This window comes from Pristiophorus japonicus, chromosome 3, assembly GCF_044704955.1.
Source record: "Pristiophorus japonicus isolate sPriJap1 chromosome 3, sPriJap1.hap1, whole genome shotgun sequence".
Lineage (NCBI taxonomy): Eukaryota > Metazoa > Chordata > Chondrichthyes > Pristiophoridae > Pristiophorus > Pristiophorus japonicus.
In genome coordinates this window covers 235,687,928-235,707,156 of record NC_091979.1, presented here as the reverse complement: position 1 = coordinate 235,707,156, position 19,229 = coordinate 235,687,928, and the positions used below count along the sequence as shown (strand labels likewise).

The 19,229-nt window shown below is 48.5% G+C and overlaps 1 protein-coding gene across 1 annotated transcript in view; it reads left to right on the top strand.

Annotated features, from left to right (window-relative positions):
* Positions 1-18,546, top strand: part of LOC139259469 (uncharacterized) — a 29,880-nt gene extending 11,334 nt beyond the window's left edge. Inside the window, exons 3-9 of the mRNA XM_070874941.1 lie at positions 434-560; positions 658-770; positions 4,989-5,125; positions 5,225-5,307; positions 10,124-10,292; positions 11,943-12,040; positions 15,842-18,546. Coding sequence (XP_070731042.1) covers positions 434-560; positions 658-770; positions 4,989-5,125; positions 5,225-5,307; positions 10,124-10,292; positions 11,943-12,040; positions 15,842-16,101 — 987 coding nt within the window. The 3' untranslated portion in view covers positions 16,102-18,546. The remainder of the gene's footprint in view (positions 1-433; positions 561-657; positions 771-4,988; positions 5,126-5,224; positions 5,308-10,123; positions 10,293-11,942; positions 12,041-15,841) is intronic.
* The last annotated feature ends 683 nt before the right edge of the window (positions 18,547-19,229 follow it).

Below are 19,229 nucleotides of genomic sequence, written 5' to 3'. Positions count from 1 at the left end.
CGCCCTGTAGTAAGGGATCAACAGATGTGAGGGGGGATGGTCTGTGGTACGATACAGTCGGAGCTGCTGTCCTTCAGATGAGGCATTAAACCGAGGCCTCGGCAGTTGCTTCCAGTGGTTTGGGTGAATGTCCTCTCTCAACTCACACCAGCTGCACCTGCCCCGGGAGTGTTTGATGGGACAGTGTAGAGGGAGCTTTACTCTATCTAACCCATGCTGTACCTGCCCTGGGAGTGTTTGATGGGACAGTGTAGAGGGAGCTTTACTCTGTATCTAACCCCGTGCTGTACCTGTCTTGGGGTGCCAGAATTGGGAAGCATTGTGCACACCCCTTACCAGTAACACCCCTTCACCTTGAGCACAAAAGAAAATATAGTCAACTTGCAGTGACGAGTGTCAATTTATGTTGGGAATGTGACCTTTCACCTCCCAGGTGCTGCTCCAAACCGGACTGCGGAGGTTCACCTTGGCAACGGCGGATGCCGTGATCTCGGCCGGGTCCCTTGTCTTCACCGTGTCTCAGGAAACCAGCCAAGAGGAGCCATCAGCAAAGCAAGAAGGTAACTGTCCCCCTGCGTCTCCCTCTCTGCCGCCACCTGTCTGCGAGCAGGCAGACTGCCCCAAACTCACGTCTCCGAAATGTGTTTCTTTCCTCAGATCCTGAAGTGGAAATGGAAGGGAAATTGTACAAGTGCTACTTCTGCAGCCTGACCTTCAGTCGCCGTGGCAATTACGTCCGACATAAGAAAATCCACATGGTGAACACCGAGGTTGGTACTGTGCGTTTGCTTGTTTTGTTAAATGCACAAAAATCCGTTTCCGCCCCCTTGCCTCAGCCCATCCGCTGCTGGAACCCTCGTCTGTTCCTCTGTCACCTCCAGACTCGACTAGTCCAACACTCTGCTGGCCGGCCTCCCACCCTTCGTAAACTTGAGCTCATCCAAACCTCTGCTGCCCCCCCCTCCCCCCCGCCGTGTCCTGACTCGCACCAAGTCATGCTCACCCATATCCCTCCCGTAACCACTGACCGATGCTTCAATTTTAAAATTTTCACCCTTGTTTTTCAAATCCCTCCTTGGCCCTCGCCCCCCTTCCCTATCTATGTTACCTCCTCCAGCTCCATAAACCCCCCCACCCCCGAGATCTCTGTGCTGACGAGCCAAAGGTGGGCAGAGGAAACGTTACAAGGACACCCTCAAAGCCTCCCTGATAAAGTGCAACGTCCCCACTGACACCTGGGAATCCCTGGCCAAAGACCGCCCTAAGTGGAGGAAGTGCATCCAGGAGGGTGCTGAGCACCTCGAGTTTCGTCACCGAGAGCATGCAGAAATCAAGCACCGGTAACAGAAGGAGCGTGCGGCAAACCAGACTCCCTACCCACCCTTTCCTTCAACCACTGTCTGTCCCACCTGTGACAGAGACTGTAATTCCCGTATTGGACTGTTCAGCCACCTAAGAACTCATGTGAAGAGTGGAAGCAAGTCTTCCTCGATTCCGAGGGACTGCCTATGACGATGCTCCAATTCTGGCTTTTTGTACATCTCTGACCTCCTTCACCCCACCATTGTCAGCCATGCCTGCAGCTGCCCCAGCCCCTAAGCTCTGGAATTCTCATATTAAACCTCTCCTCCGCTCTCTCTCTCTCTCTCTCCCTTTAAGATGCTTCTTAAAACCTACCTCTTTGACTGAGCTTTTGGTCACCTGTCCTAATTCTCCTTATGTGGCTCGGTGTAGAATTTTATTTGATAATTGCTCCTGTGAAGCGGATTGGGGATGTTTTACTATGTTAAAGGTGCTATATAAATGCAAGATGTTGTTGACATCCCATGATGTCGCTCATCGGCTTCTGGAGTGTGAACATGATGTTTAGCTGTTAACTTGGGCCTGCCCCTTTAAGGCCAATGCTCGAGTTCCCTTGGGGAGGTACTCTTAAGTCACGAAATCCTGAAACATGTCGCATCTTCTGCGGTGAGTTAGAGAATACTTGTAACTCTTTGCAAAATTCAAGCACCACCTCAGTGACTGACTGTGTGTCTCTCTCTCTCTCTCACATTTTGTATCTGTAACAACGTGTGACACTTTGAAGTGTGACAGGGCATCTGCTAGTTGTAAGACCGTTTTAACATAAGAACTAGATGTCCTGTGGCGTTGCTCATGATCTGCAACATAAGAACATAAGAATTAAGATCAGGAGTCAGCCATTCGATCCCTCGAGCCTGCTCTGCCATTCAATAAGATCAAGGCTGATCTTTTATCTCAACTCCACTTATCCGCCCTGATCCCCATATCCCTTGATTCGCTCAATATCCAAAAATCTTATCGATCTCAGCATGAATATACTCAACGACTGAGCATCAACAGCTCTCTGGGGTAGAGAATTCCAAAGATTCACCACCCTCTGAGTGAAGAAATACCTCATTTCTGAAACTATGCCCCCCTCCGACCCCCAGTTCTAGATTCCCCCACGAGGGGAAGCATCCTCTCTGCATCTACCCTGTCAAGCCCCCTCAGATAAAGAGTGACTTAGAAAATGTTTTAATGGAATACAAAATAATCCCTTTTTTTCTGAATGAGGAAAGAACATTTCTGAGTTGTAAAAATTCTGCAATTCTTTGGGGTCCCAGGGAGTGGATCTGCGTGGCTGTGTTGGTTCCCCCTCCCCATCTCTCCTGAAGGTGCTAGCATATGAAAGAAAAGAAAGACATTTCTACAGCATCTTTACAACCTCAGTACGTCCCAAAGCGCTTTACAGCCATTTGAAGTACTTTTTGAAGTGTAGTTACTGTTGTAATGTAAGAAAACACAGGACATCGGGAAAAACTCCCCTTCAAAATAGTGGCCACGTGATCTTTTACGTCCACGAGAGGACAGACTGGGCCTCGGTTTAATGTCTCTTCCAAAAGACGGCATCTCCGACTGTGCAGCCCTCCCTCGGCACTTCACTGGAAGTGTCAGCCTGGATTTTATGCTCAAGTCGCTGGAGTAGGACTTGAACCCATAACCTTCTGACTCCGAGGTGAGAGTGTGTTGCCCACTGAGCCACGGCTGACGTGATGCTAGGAGGGGGAAAGTCGGCCAGAGTTCTTGCTCCTGGTCGCCGCCCAGTGACCACAAAGATGTCCACTAACTGGTGTGGTTTGGTCAATGTGGATCAACAACAACTTGCATTTATATAGCGCCTTTAACGTAGTGAAAAGCCCCAAGGCGCTTCGCAGGAGTATTATGCAATAAAAATTTAACACCGAGCCGCATAAGTAGAAATTAGCGCAGGTGACCAAAAGCTTGGTCAAAGCATCATCATCATAGCAGTCTCTCGAAATCGAGGAAGACTTGCTTCCACTCCAAAAGTGAGTTCTCGGGTGACTACAGTCCAATACAGGAATTACAGTCTGTCACAGGTGAGACAGACAGTGGTTGAAGGAAAGGGTGGATGGGGAATCTGGTTTGCCGCATGCTCCTTCCGCTGTCTGCGTTTGTTTTCTGCTCTCGATGACAAGTCTTGAGGTGCTCAGCGCCCTCCCGGATGCTCTTCCTCCACTTAGGATGGTCTTTGGCCAGGGATTCCCAGGTGTCGGTGAGGATGTTGCACTTTATCAAGGAGGCTTTTAGGGTGTCCTTGAAACATTTCCTCTGCCCACCTGGGGCTCGCTTGCCGAGTAGGAGTTCCGAGTAGAGCGCTTGTCTTTCGGAGGTAGGTTTTAAGGAGCGTATTAAAGAAGAATAAAGAGGCGGAGAGGTTTAGGCAGGGAGTTCCAGAGCTTGGGGCCCAGGCAACAGAAGGTACGGCCACCAATGGTTGAACAATTATAATCAGGGACGCTCAGGAGGGCAAAGTTAGAGGAGCGCAGACATCTCGGGGTGGGGGGGGGTTGTGGGGCTGGAGGAGATTACAGAGATAGGGAGGGGCGAGGGCCATGGAGGGATTTGAAAACAAGGATGAGAATTTTGAAATCGAGGCGTTTCATTCAGTGCAAGATTACACACTGAAAGCATCACCGACCAGGCTAATCCTGTCCTGAGGGTTTTAATAGGGGGAGTCACTGAGCAGCGATTGACGACTGCGGAAATGTTGCCTGTATGTGTCTGTTATATCCTGCGCTGCTCAGCGCTGGAGGACCGAGGACAATTGCAGCTCCCTCCACTGTGCCGTGCGCTAGCGGGTCGGTAAGTGTCCTGGCGGAGTCACTGCTAATGCTGGAGTACTGCGTGTAGTTCTGGTCATCACATTACAGGAAGGATGTTATTGCACTAGTGAGGATACAGAGGAGATTTACAAGGATGTTGCCGAGAGTAGAGAATCTAAGCTGAGGAAAGATTGGATAGGCTCGGGTGGTTTTCCTTGGAACAGAGGAGACTGACGGGAGACCTCATTGAGGTGTATAAAATTATGAGGGGCCTGGATAGCGTGGATAGGAAGGACCTATTTCCCTTAGCAGAGGGGTCAACAACCAGGGAGCATTTAAAGGGGAGTTGAGGGGAAATTTCTTCACCCAGAAGGCGGGGTCTGGAACTCACTGTCTGAAAGGGTGGTAGAGGCAGAAACCCTCACCACATTTAAAAAGTACTTGAAGTGCTGTAACCTACAGGATTACGGACCGAGAGCTGGAAAGTGAGATTGGACCATGGACAGGAGATACCTCAAGTTGCTGGAAAAATACTACCAACGATGTCTCCGCAAGATCCTACAAATCCCCTGGGAGGACAGATGCACCAACGTTAGCGTCCTCGACCAGGCCAACATCCCCAGCATTGAAGAACTGGACCACACTTGATCAGCTCCCTGGGCAGGCCACATCGTTCACATGCCAGACATGAGACTCCCAAAGCAAGCGCTCAGCTCGGAACTTGTCCATGGCAAACGAGGCTAGATAGACTCTGTCAGCCGGCGCGGACACGATGGGCCGAAATGGCCTCCTTCCGTGCTGTAAACTTGAATGATTCTATGAATGCTCTTCTCTCTTTTCCCCCCCCCCCCCCCCCATGGCCAGGAAGACGCCAGGTACAAATGCCCGCACTGTGACCGCCAGTTTATCCAGCACTGCGACCTGCGGAGACACGCACACATGCACACCGGGACGCAGCCCCATAAGTGCGACCTGTGCGGGAAGGGCTTCCTCAGAGCCAGGTACGGGAGCAATCTGCACTTTGCTTATTCGGCTGGGAGAGGCCTTGCCTAATACCGCTTTGTGTCTCACGCTATCTTGTTCTGCTCCACATTTTCCAGCGATCTGGTGGTTCATAGGAGGTTTCACACCAAGGATCGTCCGTTCCAGTGCAGCCAGTGCCAGAAATCCTTCTTCCAGTCCGGTGAGTGCATCACACGGGTCCCTCCTCCCGAAACCCTCGATCCGATCCCCGCCTGTAACTCACTCCCGGGTATCTCTTGTTTTATATATAAACCCCCCGAACCCCTCGATTAGATTCTAGCCTGTAACTCACTCCCGGGCATCTGTTATTCTATGTATAAACACCCGACCCCCGAACCCCTCGATTAGATTCCAACCTGTAACTCACTCCTGGGAATCCATTATTCTATATATATAAACCACCTGAATGTATGCGTTATTCTATATATAACCAATTCAAACTCCTCTACAATCCTCACTTTAATATTAAACACCATCTCCTGCTCCAAGTTATATTTCTCCGGAACCACAATCAGTCGAGCTCCTCCCCTCCCTCTCTCCTCACCTCCCACCAATAATTTTACGGGTTTCCAAAACTTCAAATTGGTGTCACCTGATAACCATTTACTGATTGATCTCAGCTTCCCTTTGACTCATTTCACCCGGTGCCTGGTGCTCAGCCCCAGCCCCACTCGCCATCCCCCCGGAGTCGGAAGGTGGAGGGTTTTGAACCCCGTTCTCTGACAGTCCCGACTTGGAATTCCGCGTCGACATCCAGCGGGACTCTCCTGTCCGTGTGGGTGGTACCCCTCCCTCATCACACGGGCTGTGGAAGCCCATAAAAGCCTCCCCGCTGCATTGTTCGAGCCCTGCCGCCCCCTCCCCGGACTGGTATAAAAGACTTGGATTTATATAGCGCCTTTCACGACCACCGGACTCAAAATGAGTTACAGCCAATGAAGTACTAAAAGTGTAGTCACTGTTGTAATGTAGGAAACGCAGCTGCTAACTTGCGCACAGCAAACTCCCATAAACAGCATTGTGATAATGACCAGATAATCTGTTTTTGTTATGTTGCTTGAGGGTTAAATATAGGCCAGGACACCAGGGATAACTCCCCTGCTCTTCTTCGAAATAGTGTCGTGGGATCTTTTATGTCCATCTGAAAGGGCAGACGGGGCCTCGGTTTAATGTCTCATCAGAAAGGCGGCCCCTCCGACAGTGCAGCACTCCCTCAGCACTGCATTGGAAGAGTCGGCCTAGATTTAAGTGCTTAAGTCTCTGGAGTGGGACTTGAACCCACAACCTTCTGACTCAGAGGCAAGAGAGTGCTGCCCACTCATCATCATCATCGGCAGTTCCTCAGAATCGAGGAAGACTTGCTTCCGCTCTTAAAATGAGTCCTTAGGTGGCTGAACAGTCCAATACGGGAACCACAGTCCCTGTCGCAGGTGGGACAGATAGTCGTTGAGGGTAAGGGTGGGTGAGACAGGTTTGCCACACGCTCTTTCCGCTGCCTGCGCTTGGTTTCTGCATGCTCTTGGCATGCTGCCCACTGAGTCACGGTGGACACTCTGCTAATCACAGCCATGGAAGTAGCGTTCACGTCACGGCCTGTCCGACTGTTAATTAGCCTGAAAATCCTTCCCCTGCTTCACGCTGTTTACCAAGAGAAGAACCCAAGGTGACGTTCCCATCGAGCTGTGCGGCCACGCAGCGGTCTGGAGGTCCTGCACAGCCGACTCACCAGCATTTAAGCAGAAAAAACATGCGTGCGGGGAAATTTGAATGGGCCACGCACTCCGAAGAAAATTAGAACATTAGAACATTGGTGCAAAGATACGAAAACAACAACAGCAGCTATGGGCCACAACGCTTCACTATCATTTATCAGTTAGCTGCTCTTCCCCAACCTCTTGCGTAATACGAACGGTACTTCAGTGTGACTCAGAGCAGAATGCCCAGTTATTTAAATGTAAGGAACGTCTGTTATTTTAAAGAGCCATTGAGTCTTTTTACAACCTTGACTTTAGCACTCTTGTCACATGTGGTGGTTGTAAACATCACGATGCTCAGCGAGTGACGTTACAATAAATTGTTTCGACAGAGCTCCTGACCCCTGTTGGCATTTTCAGGCATGTGGACTCCACATGGGATCGGGTGTGAGTGTCATTTCCCTGTGGTTGAATAGCTCACTACTGGCAGTACCGCCTGATTCGCTTAGAATGGGCCACCTTTGGCTACTACTCACTGAGTGTCGATTTCCAACCCCCCCCCTCCCCGGGCATTGTGGAGTAGAACGAAAGCAAGTTGAGGACAGATGCACCAACATTAGTGTCCTCGACCAGGCCAACATCCCCAGCATTGAAGCACTGACCACACTTGATCAGCTCCGCTGGGCAGGCCACATTGTTCGCATGCCAGACACGAGACTCCCAAAGCAAGCGCTCTACTCGGAACTCCTTCACTGCAAACGAGCCAAAGGTGGGCAGAGGAAAAATTTCAAGGACACCCACAAAGCCTCCCTGATAAAGTGCAACATTCCCACTGACACTGGGAGTCCCTGGCCAAAGACTGCCCTAAGTGGAGGAAGTGCATCCAGGAGGGCGCTGAGCACCTCGAGTCTCATCGCCGAGAGCATGTAGAAATCAAGCGCAGGCAGCGGAAAGAGCGTGCGGCAAACCTGTCCCACCCACCCTTTCCTTCAACAACTATCTGTCCCACCTGTGACAGAGACTGTAATTCCCGTATTGGACTGTTCAGCCATCTAAGGACTCATTTTTAGAGTGCAAGCAAGTCTTCCTCGATTCTGAGGGACTGCCTATGATGATGATGTGGGAAGTGTGGCAGCCAATTTGCACACAGCAAGCTCCCACAAATAGCAATGTGATAATCTGTTTTTGTTATGTTGATTGAAGGATAACTTTTGGCCCCATGACACTGAGGATAACTCAAAAGCAATATACTGCGGATGCTGGAATTTGGAATTAAAACACAAAATGCTGGAAATCTCAGCAGGTCAGGCAGCATCTGTGGAGTGAGAAACAGAGTTAACGTTTCAGGTCAATGACCCTTCGTCGGACCCTGCTCTTCGAAATAGTGGCCGTGTGATCTTTTATGTCCACTTGAGAGAGGCAGATGGGGCCTCGGGTTGACGTCTCGACCGAAAGACGGCACCTCCGACAGTGCAGCGCTCCCTCAGCACTGCACTGGGAGTGTCAGCCTAGATTTTTGTGCTCAAGTCCCTGGAGTGGGACTTGAACCAACAACCTTCTGACTCCGAGGCGAGAGTGTTGCCCACTGAGCCATGGCTGACAGCTATGAAGGGGGAGGTCATTGGGGATGGTTTAGGAGCAATGTTCCCTCTCAATTTTGGATGGGGGGAGCGCAGCCCATTCCGATTTCTGCGCATGCACGGTTTTTCCATTTGAAAGCCGGTGAGCGGCCTGCGCAGGACCTCCAGACCGTGGTGTGGCTGCGCAAGTTATCGGGAACATTATCCTGGAGCTGACCATCCCTTTGCAGCAGTGCGAAAGTCAGACAGAGGTGACGACAGATCAGCTTGTGCTTATGTAATTCGCTCCTCAAAACTTCCGGTGTCCTGCGGCCAATATTTATCCCTCAATCAACATAACAGAAACAGATTATCTGGTCATTATCACATTGCTGTTTGTGGGAGCTTGCTTGTGCACAAATTGGCTGCCGCTTTTCCCACATTACAACAGTGACTGCGCTCCAAAAAGTACTTCATTGGCAAAATGTGCTTTGAGACGTCTGGTGGTCGTGAAAGACGCTACATCAATCCAAGTTTTCCTTTTCTTTTTCATGAAATCGTACAGCATAGAAGGAGGCCATTCGGCCTATCGTGTCTGTGCCGGCTCTTTGAAAGATCTGTCCAATTCAGTCCAACACCCCTGCTTTTTGCCCATAACCATACAAATTGTCCTTTGAAAGTTCCTGTGGAACCGGCTTCCACTGTCCTTTTAGGCAGTGCGTTCCAGATCTTAACAACCCTCTGTGTGGAAAAATGTTTTCCTCAGAGGGCGTAACCCTTCGTGGGTGGGTGTTTTATATTTGATGTGGCTGTGTCCTGTGGTTGGTGGGGGGGGCGGGGGGGTTGCTGAATGTGTCTGGTTATGTGCCGGGGTAATGTGAACGGTCCTGTGACAAGTGATGGAAAGTCGAGGTCCTTCGGTACGAGATGTATTCTATTCCATGTCCTGGCAGGGACCATTCCCATTCTGCACATTCCTTCCTTTGCACGCAGACTATGTGTCAATATGGAATCAGCTACTTGATGCTACTGTGTTTCAGGGTTATGCGCATGAACTCACCTCCCTCACCCCCCGCCCCTCCCTCACCCCCCCGCCCCTCCCTCACCCCCCCGACCCTCCCTCACCCCCCCGACCCTCCCTCACCCCCCCGACCCTCCCTCACCCCCCCGACCCTCCCTCACCCCCCCGACCCTCCCTCACCCCCCCCCCGACCTCTCCGCCCGACCCTCCCTCAACCCCTCCGCCCGACCCTCCCTCAACCCCTCCGCCACCTCCCTCACTTCCCCCCCCCCCCCCCCCCCCCCCCGGCTCCCTCACTCTTTTCCCCCCCCCCGCCCGTTCCCTCAATCTCCCCCCCCCCCCCCGCCCCCCCCGCCCGTTCCCTCAATCTCCCCCCCCCCCCCCCCCGCCCGTTCCCTCACTCCCCCCACTCTCCCCCCCTAACCCCCCCCCCCTCCCTCACACCCCCCACCGGCCCCTCCCTCACACCCCCCACCGGCCCCTCCCTCACACCCCCCCTCCCCACTCTCGCTTCCCCCCCGCCCCACTCTCGCTCCCCCCGCCCCACTCTCGCTCCCCCCGCCCCCCCATCCTCACTCCCGCCCCCCTGACCTCGAGTGGGGGGCAGGAGTGGGGTGGTTGAGGGGGATGGGGTGGGTGGGGTGCGAGAGGTAAATGAGCGGATGGTGCAGGACCTTTTGTGAGTTGCCATTTATTCCACAGGTGACCTGCGCCGTCACGTGAGGAACATCCACATGACCAACGCCCGAATGCTGAGTTGCGGCCACTGCAGGAAGAAATACACCAAGGAGGCAACGCTCCTGCATCACATCCAGACCATGCACCAGGATGTCCTGCTACAGACTCTGGAGGAACAGGGGCAACACAGCAGGTAACGTGGTGAGAATGCAGGGGAGTAGTTTCAGAATAAGGGGCCGCCCATTTAAAATGGAGATGAGGAGGAATTTCTTCTCTGAGGCTTGTAAATCTGTGGAATTCTCTGCCCCAGAGAGCTGTGGAGGCTGGGTCATTGAATATATTTAAGGTGGAGATAGACAGATTTTTGAACGATGGAGTGAAGGGTTATGGGAAGCGGGCAGGGAAGTGGAGCTGAGTCCATGATCAGATCAGCCATGATCTTATTGAATGGCGGAGCAGGCTCGAGGGGCCAAATGGCCAACTCCTGCTCCTATTTCTTATGTTCTTATATTAAATCAAGCCCGCCCACCCCAGCTTTCAATCACCCAGGTCTGGGCGTGTGTGCGGTCACTTTGCAGAACATATAACACAGTGGATTTGACCCACAAGAATGTGGGGTCATGGGAAAAGCGTGGGGAATGGAATGCTTTCTGTTGTTAGTATCGAGCATTCTGTCGTCAGATGTAACACAGGTAGATGCGGAGTAAAGTTCCTTCTACATTAACCCCAACACTATGGGCCTCCGCCTCATCACCAGGACAGCGACCCCCACCCCCACCCCGCCCCTCTAGCATCAGCAGTGCATTTTCCCACACCAGCCATCCCGTGACCTCTTGAGTGACTTTCTAATTTAGTGTCGGTTGGCGCCGAGCTAGGACTCACTCGTGCTCTGAGGCTGTGCAAACTCATTTCACACACAGGATCCTTGCAACCAGCCGGAAGAGACAGACTTGCATCCCACTAAATCTGCCGTGGGTTTGAACTCTGGTCCCAGCTGTTACCTTGGTCTGTGTCTAGCCCCCTGGCCTTCACCCCTCGGCGATTGCATCCGTGTTGCTTATTGTGTTTCTACCGCCCCTTTGTCATCCTGTTGGTGCAGCCAACTTGCGCATAGCAAGCTCCCACAAACAGCAAATGTGATAATGACCAGATCAGGGCCAGCCCACACTGCGATATGTGTGTGCACTAGGTCCGTGCAGCAGAGCAGGTCTCCAGTCGTTCTGGTTAATCCTTGCCACTGGATAAAGGCCTAGCTCTGTCAAGCCCATGTGGTGGCTGATGTGCAAGTCACCACACGCTTAAAAAAAAAAAAAAAAAAAAAAAAATCAATGCACAGGCATCTTCCACCCCTTCAATTGGAGTTCAGGACTGGAACATCGGGTCCTTCATTGAAACATGTGAACTCATGTGGAAGCAAGTCATCCTCGTTCGAGGGACCGCCTATGATGATGAAGATGTTTTTTTAATGATGTTGGTTGAGGGATAAATAGTGGTCCCAGGACACCGGGGATAACTCCCCTGCTCTTCTTCACAATAGTGCCATGGCATCTGCCCTTTAGAGTCGCTTCTGAAAGATGGCACCTCCGACAGTGCTGCGCTGCCACAGCACTGCACTGGGAGTGTCAGCCTGGATTGTTGGGCCAAGTTTCTGGAGTGGGACTTGAGCTCACGACCTTCTGACTCGAGGCGAGAGTGCTGTCCACTGAGCCACGGCTGACTCACTAAAACCTAGAGGGGAACCAATTTTTCTTTTAACCAGTGTTTATGTAAAGGTAGCAGTGTGTGGAGAGTTCCCAGCTGATACGGTTACTGTGTGTGTGTGTCTCTCTCTCTCTGATGGCAGTGAGGTTATCCTGTCGGAGGCTGGAAGCATGGCGGAGGACCAAAGTCCCATGAGCACTTGTGGACCAGAGCACGTGGAGGCAGGCTCTGTAATTCCAGGTACGCAAGACGGTTGCGGGGGGTGATGGTGACCTGTGTGGCTGATGAGAATGTTAAAATCGAGGTGTTTTTTCACCTTCCGAACGAACTTGCAGTCAGGTTTCTTGGGATGTTCCACAGCCAATGAAGCACGTTAAAAGCATAGTCAGAACATACGAACACAAGAAATAGGAGCAAGAGTAAGGCTATTCGGGCCCTCGAGCCTGCCCTGCCATTGAATAAGATCATAGCTGATCTTCTACCTCAACTTCACTTTCCCGCCCGATCTCCATATCCCTTGATTTCCCCTAGGCCCAGGGCCGGATTAACCCATAGGCTAATAAGGCTCTCATTTTTTAGACCCTAATTTTTATATCATTAACCCATAATCTTTGTCACAAGGTCGGTTGAGCAATATCACATACAACTGCATAATTATATCTTCAGAGGTGCAAAATATTGCGTCCTTATGGCTCAAAGTGTGTATAAAATTCTGTGACAATCTTGAAACATGTATAAACATCCCCAAAAAATTCACCCGGAGAGCTATGTACGCTGTTCATGGGATAAATGCATAAATAATATCAGGTTTGATCATTGTGAACGCTTACGGAAAGATGAAGAATTTTCATTTATCTTTTGAAAGTAGAAATGTAGATGTCAAAGTCAAATTTCAAAAGTATTTAGTAATGTATGTCCTCATGGATACCCCTGGATATCCCTCACAGATACCCCTGGATATCCTACTAGAAACTACTAGGGGTAAAACAGGAATATTCTAAATTAAGTCTGAAAGACTATATTGAAATTATGCATTTGTTTTTGGGGAGAGGGGAGCTTTGATAAGTCTCTGTGACCCTTTCCTGCTCTCTTTTTCCTATATTATGTTATTCTGACCTGTTTTCTCAAGTCAAGTCATTTTTGAGTCAAAATAATCATCTCAATACTGTTTTCTTTGGGGAAAAACTGATTCACTAAACTACTTTCTAGCCTGGCTTTCTATATTTTAAATGTTGCAGTTCATGTAATGATGTAAGGATTAGGCTTTGCCACTCCCTCATTTTATCAACTTGTCAGTATTTGTCCTCATAATGTCATCAGAATGACAACACATTATTTACCGTTAGGTTATTCATATATGTGCGCCAAACAAACCATTTTAAATAGGTTTTTTTTCATGTCATTATAGTCTATCTGTATGTAAGATTTTCATTCATTTTTATAATCGGTTTCCGAAATTGCTTTTAAGATGTTGGGCCGAGTATGATGATTATTCACATAATATGTCCAGCTCCCAAGTCAGTGAAGGTTTCAGACGCTTATGTCAGAAATATCCAGATGATCTCCCAGTAGATTTTACTAAGGAATTTCTCCAGTTTGTTGAATTTTCAACCTTCTCAAATACAGGGAAAAAAAAGAGGATGAGAGCAGGTCTATTTGCATGTACCGTGTAATCATTGAATCCAATGTGATGGAATGTTTCCCAGATGCAGAAACTGCATTACGGCTGTATTTGTTATTAATGATCACTGATTGGAGTGGAGAATGTTCCTTCTCTCTCCTCAAAAGGATTAAAAATGTCTTACGATCCACCATGAATCAGGGGCATCTTGCTGCTTTGACTCTTTTGAGCATTGAGAGTGAAGTTATCAGATCTTTAAATTTTGATATTATTCATGAGTTTGCCCCAGCGAAAGCCAGGAAGAAACCAGTCTTTGTTTGAAGAGACATACTCAGAGAATGTTTTGTTTGATCTCGCAGTTTAAGCAAGGAAGAAACCAATCTCTGCTTGAACTGTTTGCTGTTTTTTTTAAATGTACATTCTTTGATTTTTGTCATTTGTTTGCTACAGTCAAGGCCAGGAACTTGCCAGTCTTTGTTTGAAAATATGTATTCAGGGAATTTGTTGTTTGATACCACAGTTTAAAGCCAGAAGAAACCATTCTCTGTTTGAATTGTATGCTGTTTTTTTAATGTACATAGCTTTGGTTTTTGTTAAATTTGGATAAATATACAATTATATTTGTTAATTTTATGAATTGTATGAAATATATAGAACATATCTAGGCCCTTCCCTCCTATTAGCCTTAATCCAACATTGCCTAGACACCAAAATCTATCTCTCAGCCTTGAATATATTCAGAGAGTTCCAAAGATTCACAAACTTTAATTGAAGAAATTCCTCATCTCTGCCTTAAATAGCTGACCCCTTATCCTGAGACTCTACCCTCTAGTTCGAGACACTCCAGCCAGGGGAAACAACCTCTCAACATAGAAACATAGAAAATAGGTGCAGGAGTAGGCCATTTGGCCCTTCTAGCCTGCACCACCATTCAATGAGTTCATGGCTGAACATGCAACTTCAGTACCCCATTCCTGCTTTCTCACCATACCCCTTGATCCCCCTTGTAGTAAGGACTTCATCTAACTCCCTTTTGAATATATTTAGTGAATTGGCCTCAACAACTTTCTGTGGTAGAGAATTCCACAGGTTCACCACTCTCTGGGTGAAGAAATTCCTCCTCATCTCGGTCCTAAATCGCTTACCCCTTATCCTTAGACTGTGTCCCCTGGTTCTGGGCTTCCCCAACATTGGGAACATTCTTCCTGCATCTAACCCCGTCAGAATTTTAAACGTTTCTATGAGGTCCCCTCTCATTCTTCTGAACTCCAGTGAATACAAGCCCAGTTGATCCAGTCTTTCTTGATAGGTCAGTCCCGCCATACCGGGAATCAGTCTGGTGAACCTTCGCTGCACTCCCTCAATAGCAAGAATGTCCTTCCTCAGGTTAGGAGACCAAAACTGTACACAATACTCCAGGTGTGGCCTCACCAAGGCCCTGTACAACTGTAGCAACACCTCCCTGCCCCTGTACCCAAATCCCCTCGCTATGAAGGCCAACATGCCATTTGCTTTCTTAACCGCCTGCTGTACCTGCATGCCAACCTTCAATGACTGATGTACCATGACACCCAGGTCTCGTTGCACCTCCCCTTTTCCTAATCTGTCACCATTCAGATGATAATCTGTCTCTCTCTGTTTTTACCACCAAAGTGGATAACCTCACATTTATCCACATTATACTTCATCTGCCATGCATTTGCCCACTCACCTAACCTATCCAAGTCGCTCTGCAGCCTCATAGCATCCTCCTCGCAGCTCACACTGCCACCCAACTTAGTGTCATCCGCAAATTTGGAGATACTACATTTAATCCCCTCGTCTAAATCATTAATGTACAGTGTAAACAGCTGGGGCCCCAGCACAGAACCTTGCGGTACCCCACTAGTCACTGCCTGCCATTCTGAAAAGTCCCCATTTACTCCTACTCTTTGCTTCCTGTCTGACGACCAGTTCTCAATCCATGTCAGCACACTACCCCCAATCCCATGTGCTTTAACATCTACCCTCTCAATCCCCTTCAGAATTTTGTATATTTCAATGAGATCAGTTCTCGTTGTTCTAAACTCCAGAGAGTACAGGCCCATTCTACACAATCTCTCATCATAAGTGTTCCCTCGTCTCGAGGATGACTTGCTTCCATGCCAAAAAAAGAATGAATATGCAGGTGTTTCAATGAAGGACCTAATATTCCAGGTCCCAAACGACATGTTGAAGGGTGGAAGATGCCTATGCGTGGATTTTTTAATGTGTGTGGCCGTTGCACACCAGCCACCACATGGGCACTCATCATAAAACAGCCCTAGTCCCTGTTGCTATGAAGGCTTTGTGAACCAGACACGGACCATCGGGGAGAGTGATTTATGGCGGTACGGGCTAGCAAGGCATCTAACAAACATTTATTTGCCTTTTTTCCACAGCATTGCCAGCCGAGGCAGAAGGGAGTGAGGAGATCGTGTTGGAGGAGGTGCCTGCCACAGAGATACACCCTTCCCTTCCAGCCCAGCTCCTGGAAGCCACGGTCGCGGAGAGCGGAAGGGGACAATCGCAGGCTTTACTTGGCTGCAGCGGAACGTTGCCTACCCTTGTGGTGATAGACGTGCCTCTTGAGGAAACGCTGAGGACAGACCATGCTGCCCTGGCAGAGGGGGGTGAGGTGAATTCTCCAGCAGTGAAATGACCCATCCCAAGGGACATTGTGTCAGATTACTGTGCCATACCGTACAGTGTGTCTGCCCTTTACACTCATGTGCAAACAAAAACCACACCATCGAAAAACATTTCAACATCAATCCAAAAATAATTTTGCGTTCCAGCCTGCAGCCACAGTAAAGTCAAGGATGCAAAAAGGTTTTTAAAAATTTAACCAAGCAAAGCCTGTCTCTACAATACACTTAACTCTCTCATCGCTAGACCTCAATCTCTCACCTAAATGGAGAGAGACTGGGAAATGTTGGTGTTCAGAGGGACCGAGGTGTCCTTGTACACGAATCACAAAGTTAACATGCAGGTACTGCAAGTAATTGAGAGCAAATGGTATGTTGGCCTTTATTACAAAAGAGTGTAAGAGTAATGATGTCTCATTGCAATTATATAGGGCCCTGGTGAGACCACACGTGGAGTATTGTATACAGTTTTAGTCTCCTTACCTAAGGAAGGATATACTTGCCATAGAGTGAGTGCAACGAAGGTTCACCAGACTGATGCCTAGGAGGGGGGGGGTGAAATTGTCCTATGACGTGAGATGGAGTAGACTAGGCCTATAGTTTAGAAGAATGAGAGATGATCTCATTGAAATATTCAAAATTCTTACAGGGCTTGATAAGGTGGATACAGGGAGGATGTTTCCCCTGGCTGGGGAGTCGAGAATCAGAGGTCAGCCATTTATGACTGATGAGACATGTTTTCATGCAGAGGGTGGTGAATCTTTGGAATTCTCTACCCCAGAAGGCTGTGGAAGCTCAGTCTTTGAGCATATTCAAGATAGAGATTGGTCGATTTTTGGATATCCAAAGGATATGGGGATAATGTAGGCAAGTGGAGTTGAGGTAAAAGATCAGCCATGATCCCATTGAATGGCAGAACAGGTGCAAGGGGACGAATGCCCTACTCCTGTTCCTATTTCTGATGTTCTTATGTGCTATCCCTTTACACAATCATACTGCACTGCATCTACTAACCAATCGGGCAGCTTATTCCATGTGGAGTCATGGAGCTCTTCCTGACGTTTGTTTTAAATTTAATTTAAACTTCATACCCTCTGCTTCTATTTTCCTCACTTTGAAGTAATAGTTTGCATTTAATTATTAATGATTTAACTATCTGTACTATTTGATACTTTACATACTCCAGTCAGATCCCTCCTTCAACATTCAGGTTATAGAGAAAAGGTTTTCTTCATTCATTCTACTATTACACTCCCCATTTGACATTTACGGAGAATGAATGAACTTGCGCTGTTCACGATCTCAGGACATCCCTTCCCAATGAAGTACTATTGGAGTGCAGTCACTATTGTAATGTTGGAAACACAGCAGCCAAATTGCACACAGCAATGAGATAATGACCAGATAATCTGTTTAAGTGCTGCCAGTTGAGGGATAAATATTGGCCAGGATACTGGGGAGAACTCCTCTACTCTTCTTTGGAATAGTACCATGGGATGTTTTATGTCCACCTAAGAGGGCAGACGGGTTTAATGTCTCATCCAAAAGATGGCACCTCACAGTGAAAGACTTGCATTTATATAGTAATCACTGGACGTCACATTGTGCTTTACAGCCAATGAAGTACTTTTGGAGTATAGTCACTGTTGTAATGTGGGAAATGTGGCAGCCAATTTGCACACAGCAAGCTCCCACAAACAGCAATGTGATAATGACCAGATAATCTATATTGAGGGTTAAATATTTGTCAGGACACCAGGGATAACGCCCCTGCTCTTCTTCAAAATAGTGCCATGAGATCTTTTATGTCCATCTGCGAGAGCAGACGGGACCTCGGTTTAACGTCTCATCCGAAAGATGGCACCTCCCCCACCCTCGGCACCGCACTGGAGTGTCAGTCTAGATTTATTAACTCAAGTTCCAGGAGTGGGACTTGAATCCGCTACCCAGTGAGCCACAGCTGACACGGTACTGTACTCCCTTGGTACTGCACTGGGATTGTCAGTCTGGCTTATGTGCTCAAGTCTCTGGAGCGGGGCTTGAACACACGACCTTCTGATTCAGACACGAGTGGCTACCTACTGATCCATGGCCAACACCTCGACTTCAAACTGAGATTTGAAATAAAGACTTGACTGGAGAAATTAGAGTACAGGCAGGAAGATTGCTTGGGTGGGGTGTGACATGCTCTAGTGTCACTGGATGAGTAGAATTTCCTGGTCCTCCACCCCACTGCCTTATTGAGAAGGATAATGACATTTAATTAAATATTGGAGTGCAGAGTATTTCACAATCCAAAATTGCCAGCACTTGTGTAAAAGTAATTTCACTCCGAGAGAATTTATTCATGGTGGGATTTACTACAAAATGCACCGTTAGGTAGCTGCTAATAGTTTTGAAAATGACACTGCAATAAAACACGATTTACAAGGATGTTGCCTGGACTGGAGAATTTTAGTTGTGAGGAAAGATAAGATAGGCAGGATTTGTTTTCTTTGGAACAAAGGAGGCTGAGGGGAGACCATATTGAGGTGTATAAAATTATGAGGGGCCTGGATAAGAAGGACCTATTTGCCTTAGCAGAGGGATCAACAACCAGAGGGCATAGATATAAAGTAATTGGTCGGAGAATTAGAGGGGATTTGAGGGGAAATTTCTTCACCGAGAGGGTGGTGGGGGGGGGGGTCTGGACTCATTGCCTGAAAGGGTGGTAGAGGCAGAAACACTCACCACGTTTACAAAGTACTTGGATGTGCACTTGAAGTGCCGTAACCAGCAGGGCTGCAGACCAAGAGCTGGAAAGTGGGATTAGGCTAGATAGCACTGTCAGCCAGCGTGGACACGATGGGCCAAAATGGCCTCCAACCGTGCTGTAAATTTCTATGAAAAACCACTGGGATGCTAGGGGTGGCAGTAGTGAGGTGCTATTTTGTGTCTAGGTGTAGTATAAAGGCCTGATTACAGGTCAGAGCATTCAAGACCACTTTCAGTGCTACTTATTTCACTGTTGGTGGTTAGGGTGCTGACGTGGTGATGATGAGCCTTGTGGATGCTGACAAAACCCACGTAAATCTGGGGCTCTGCTGCAAGTACAAAATACGGTTTCTGTTGTACCACTCCTCTAGAAGCACTTAATATTTCT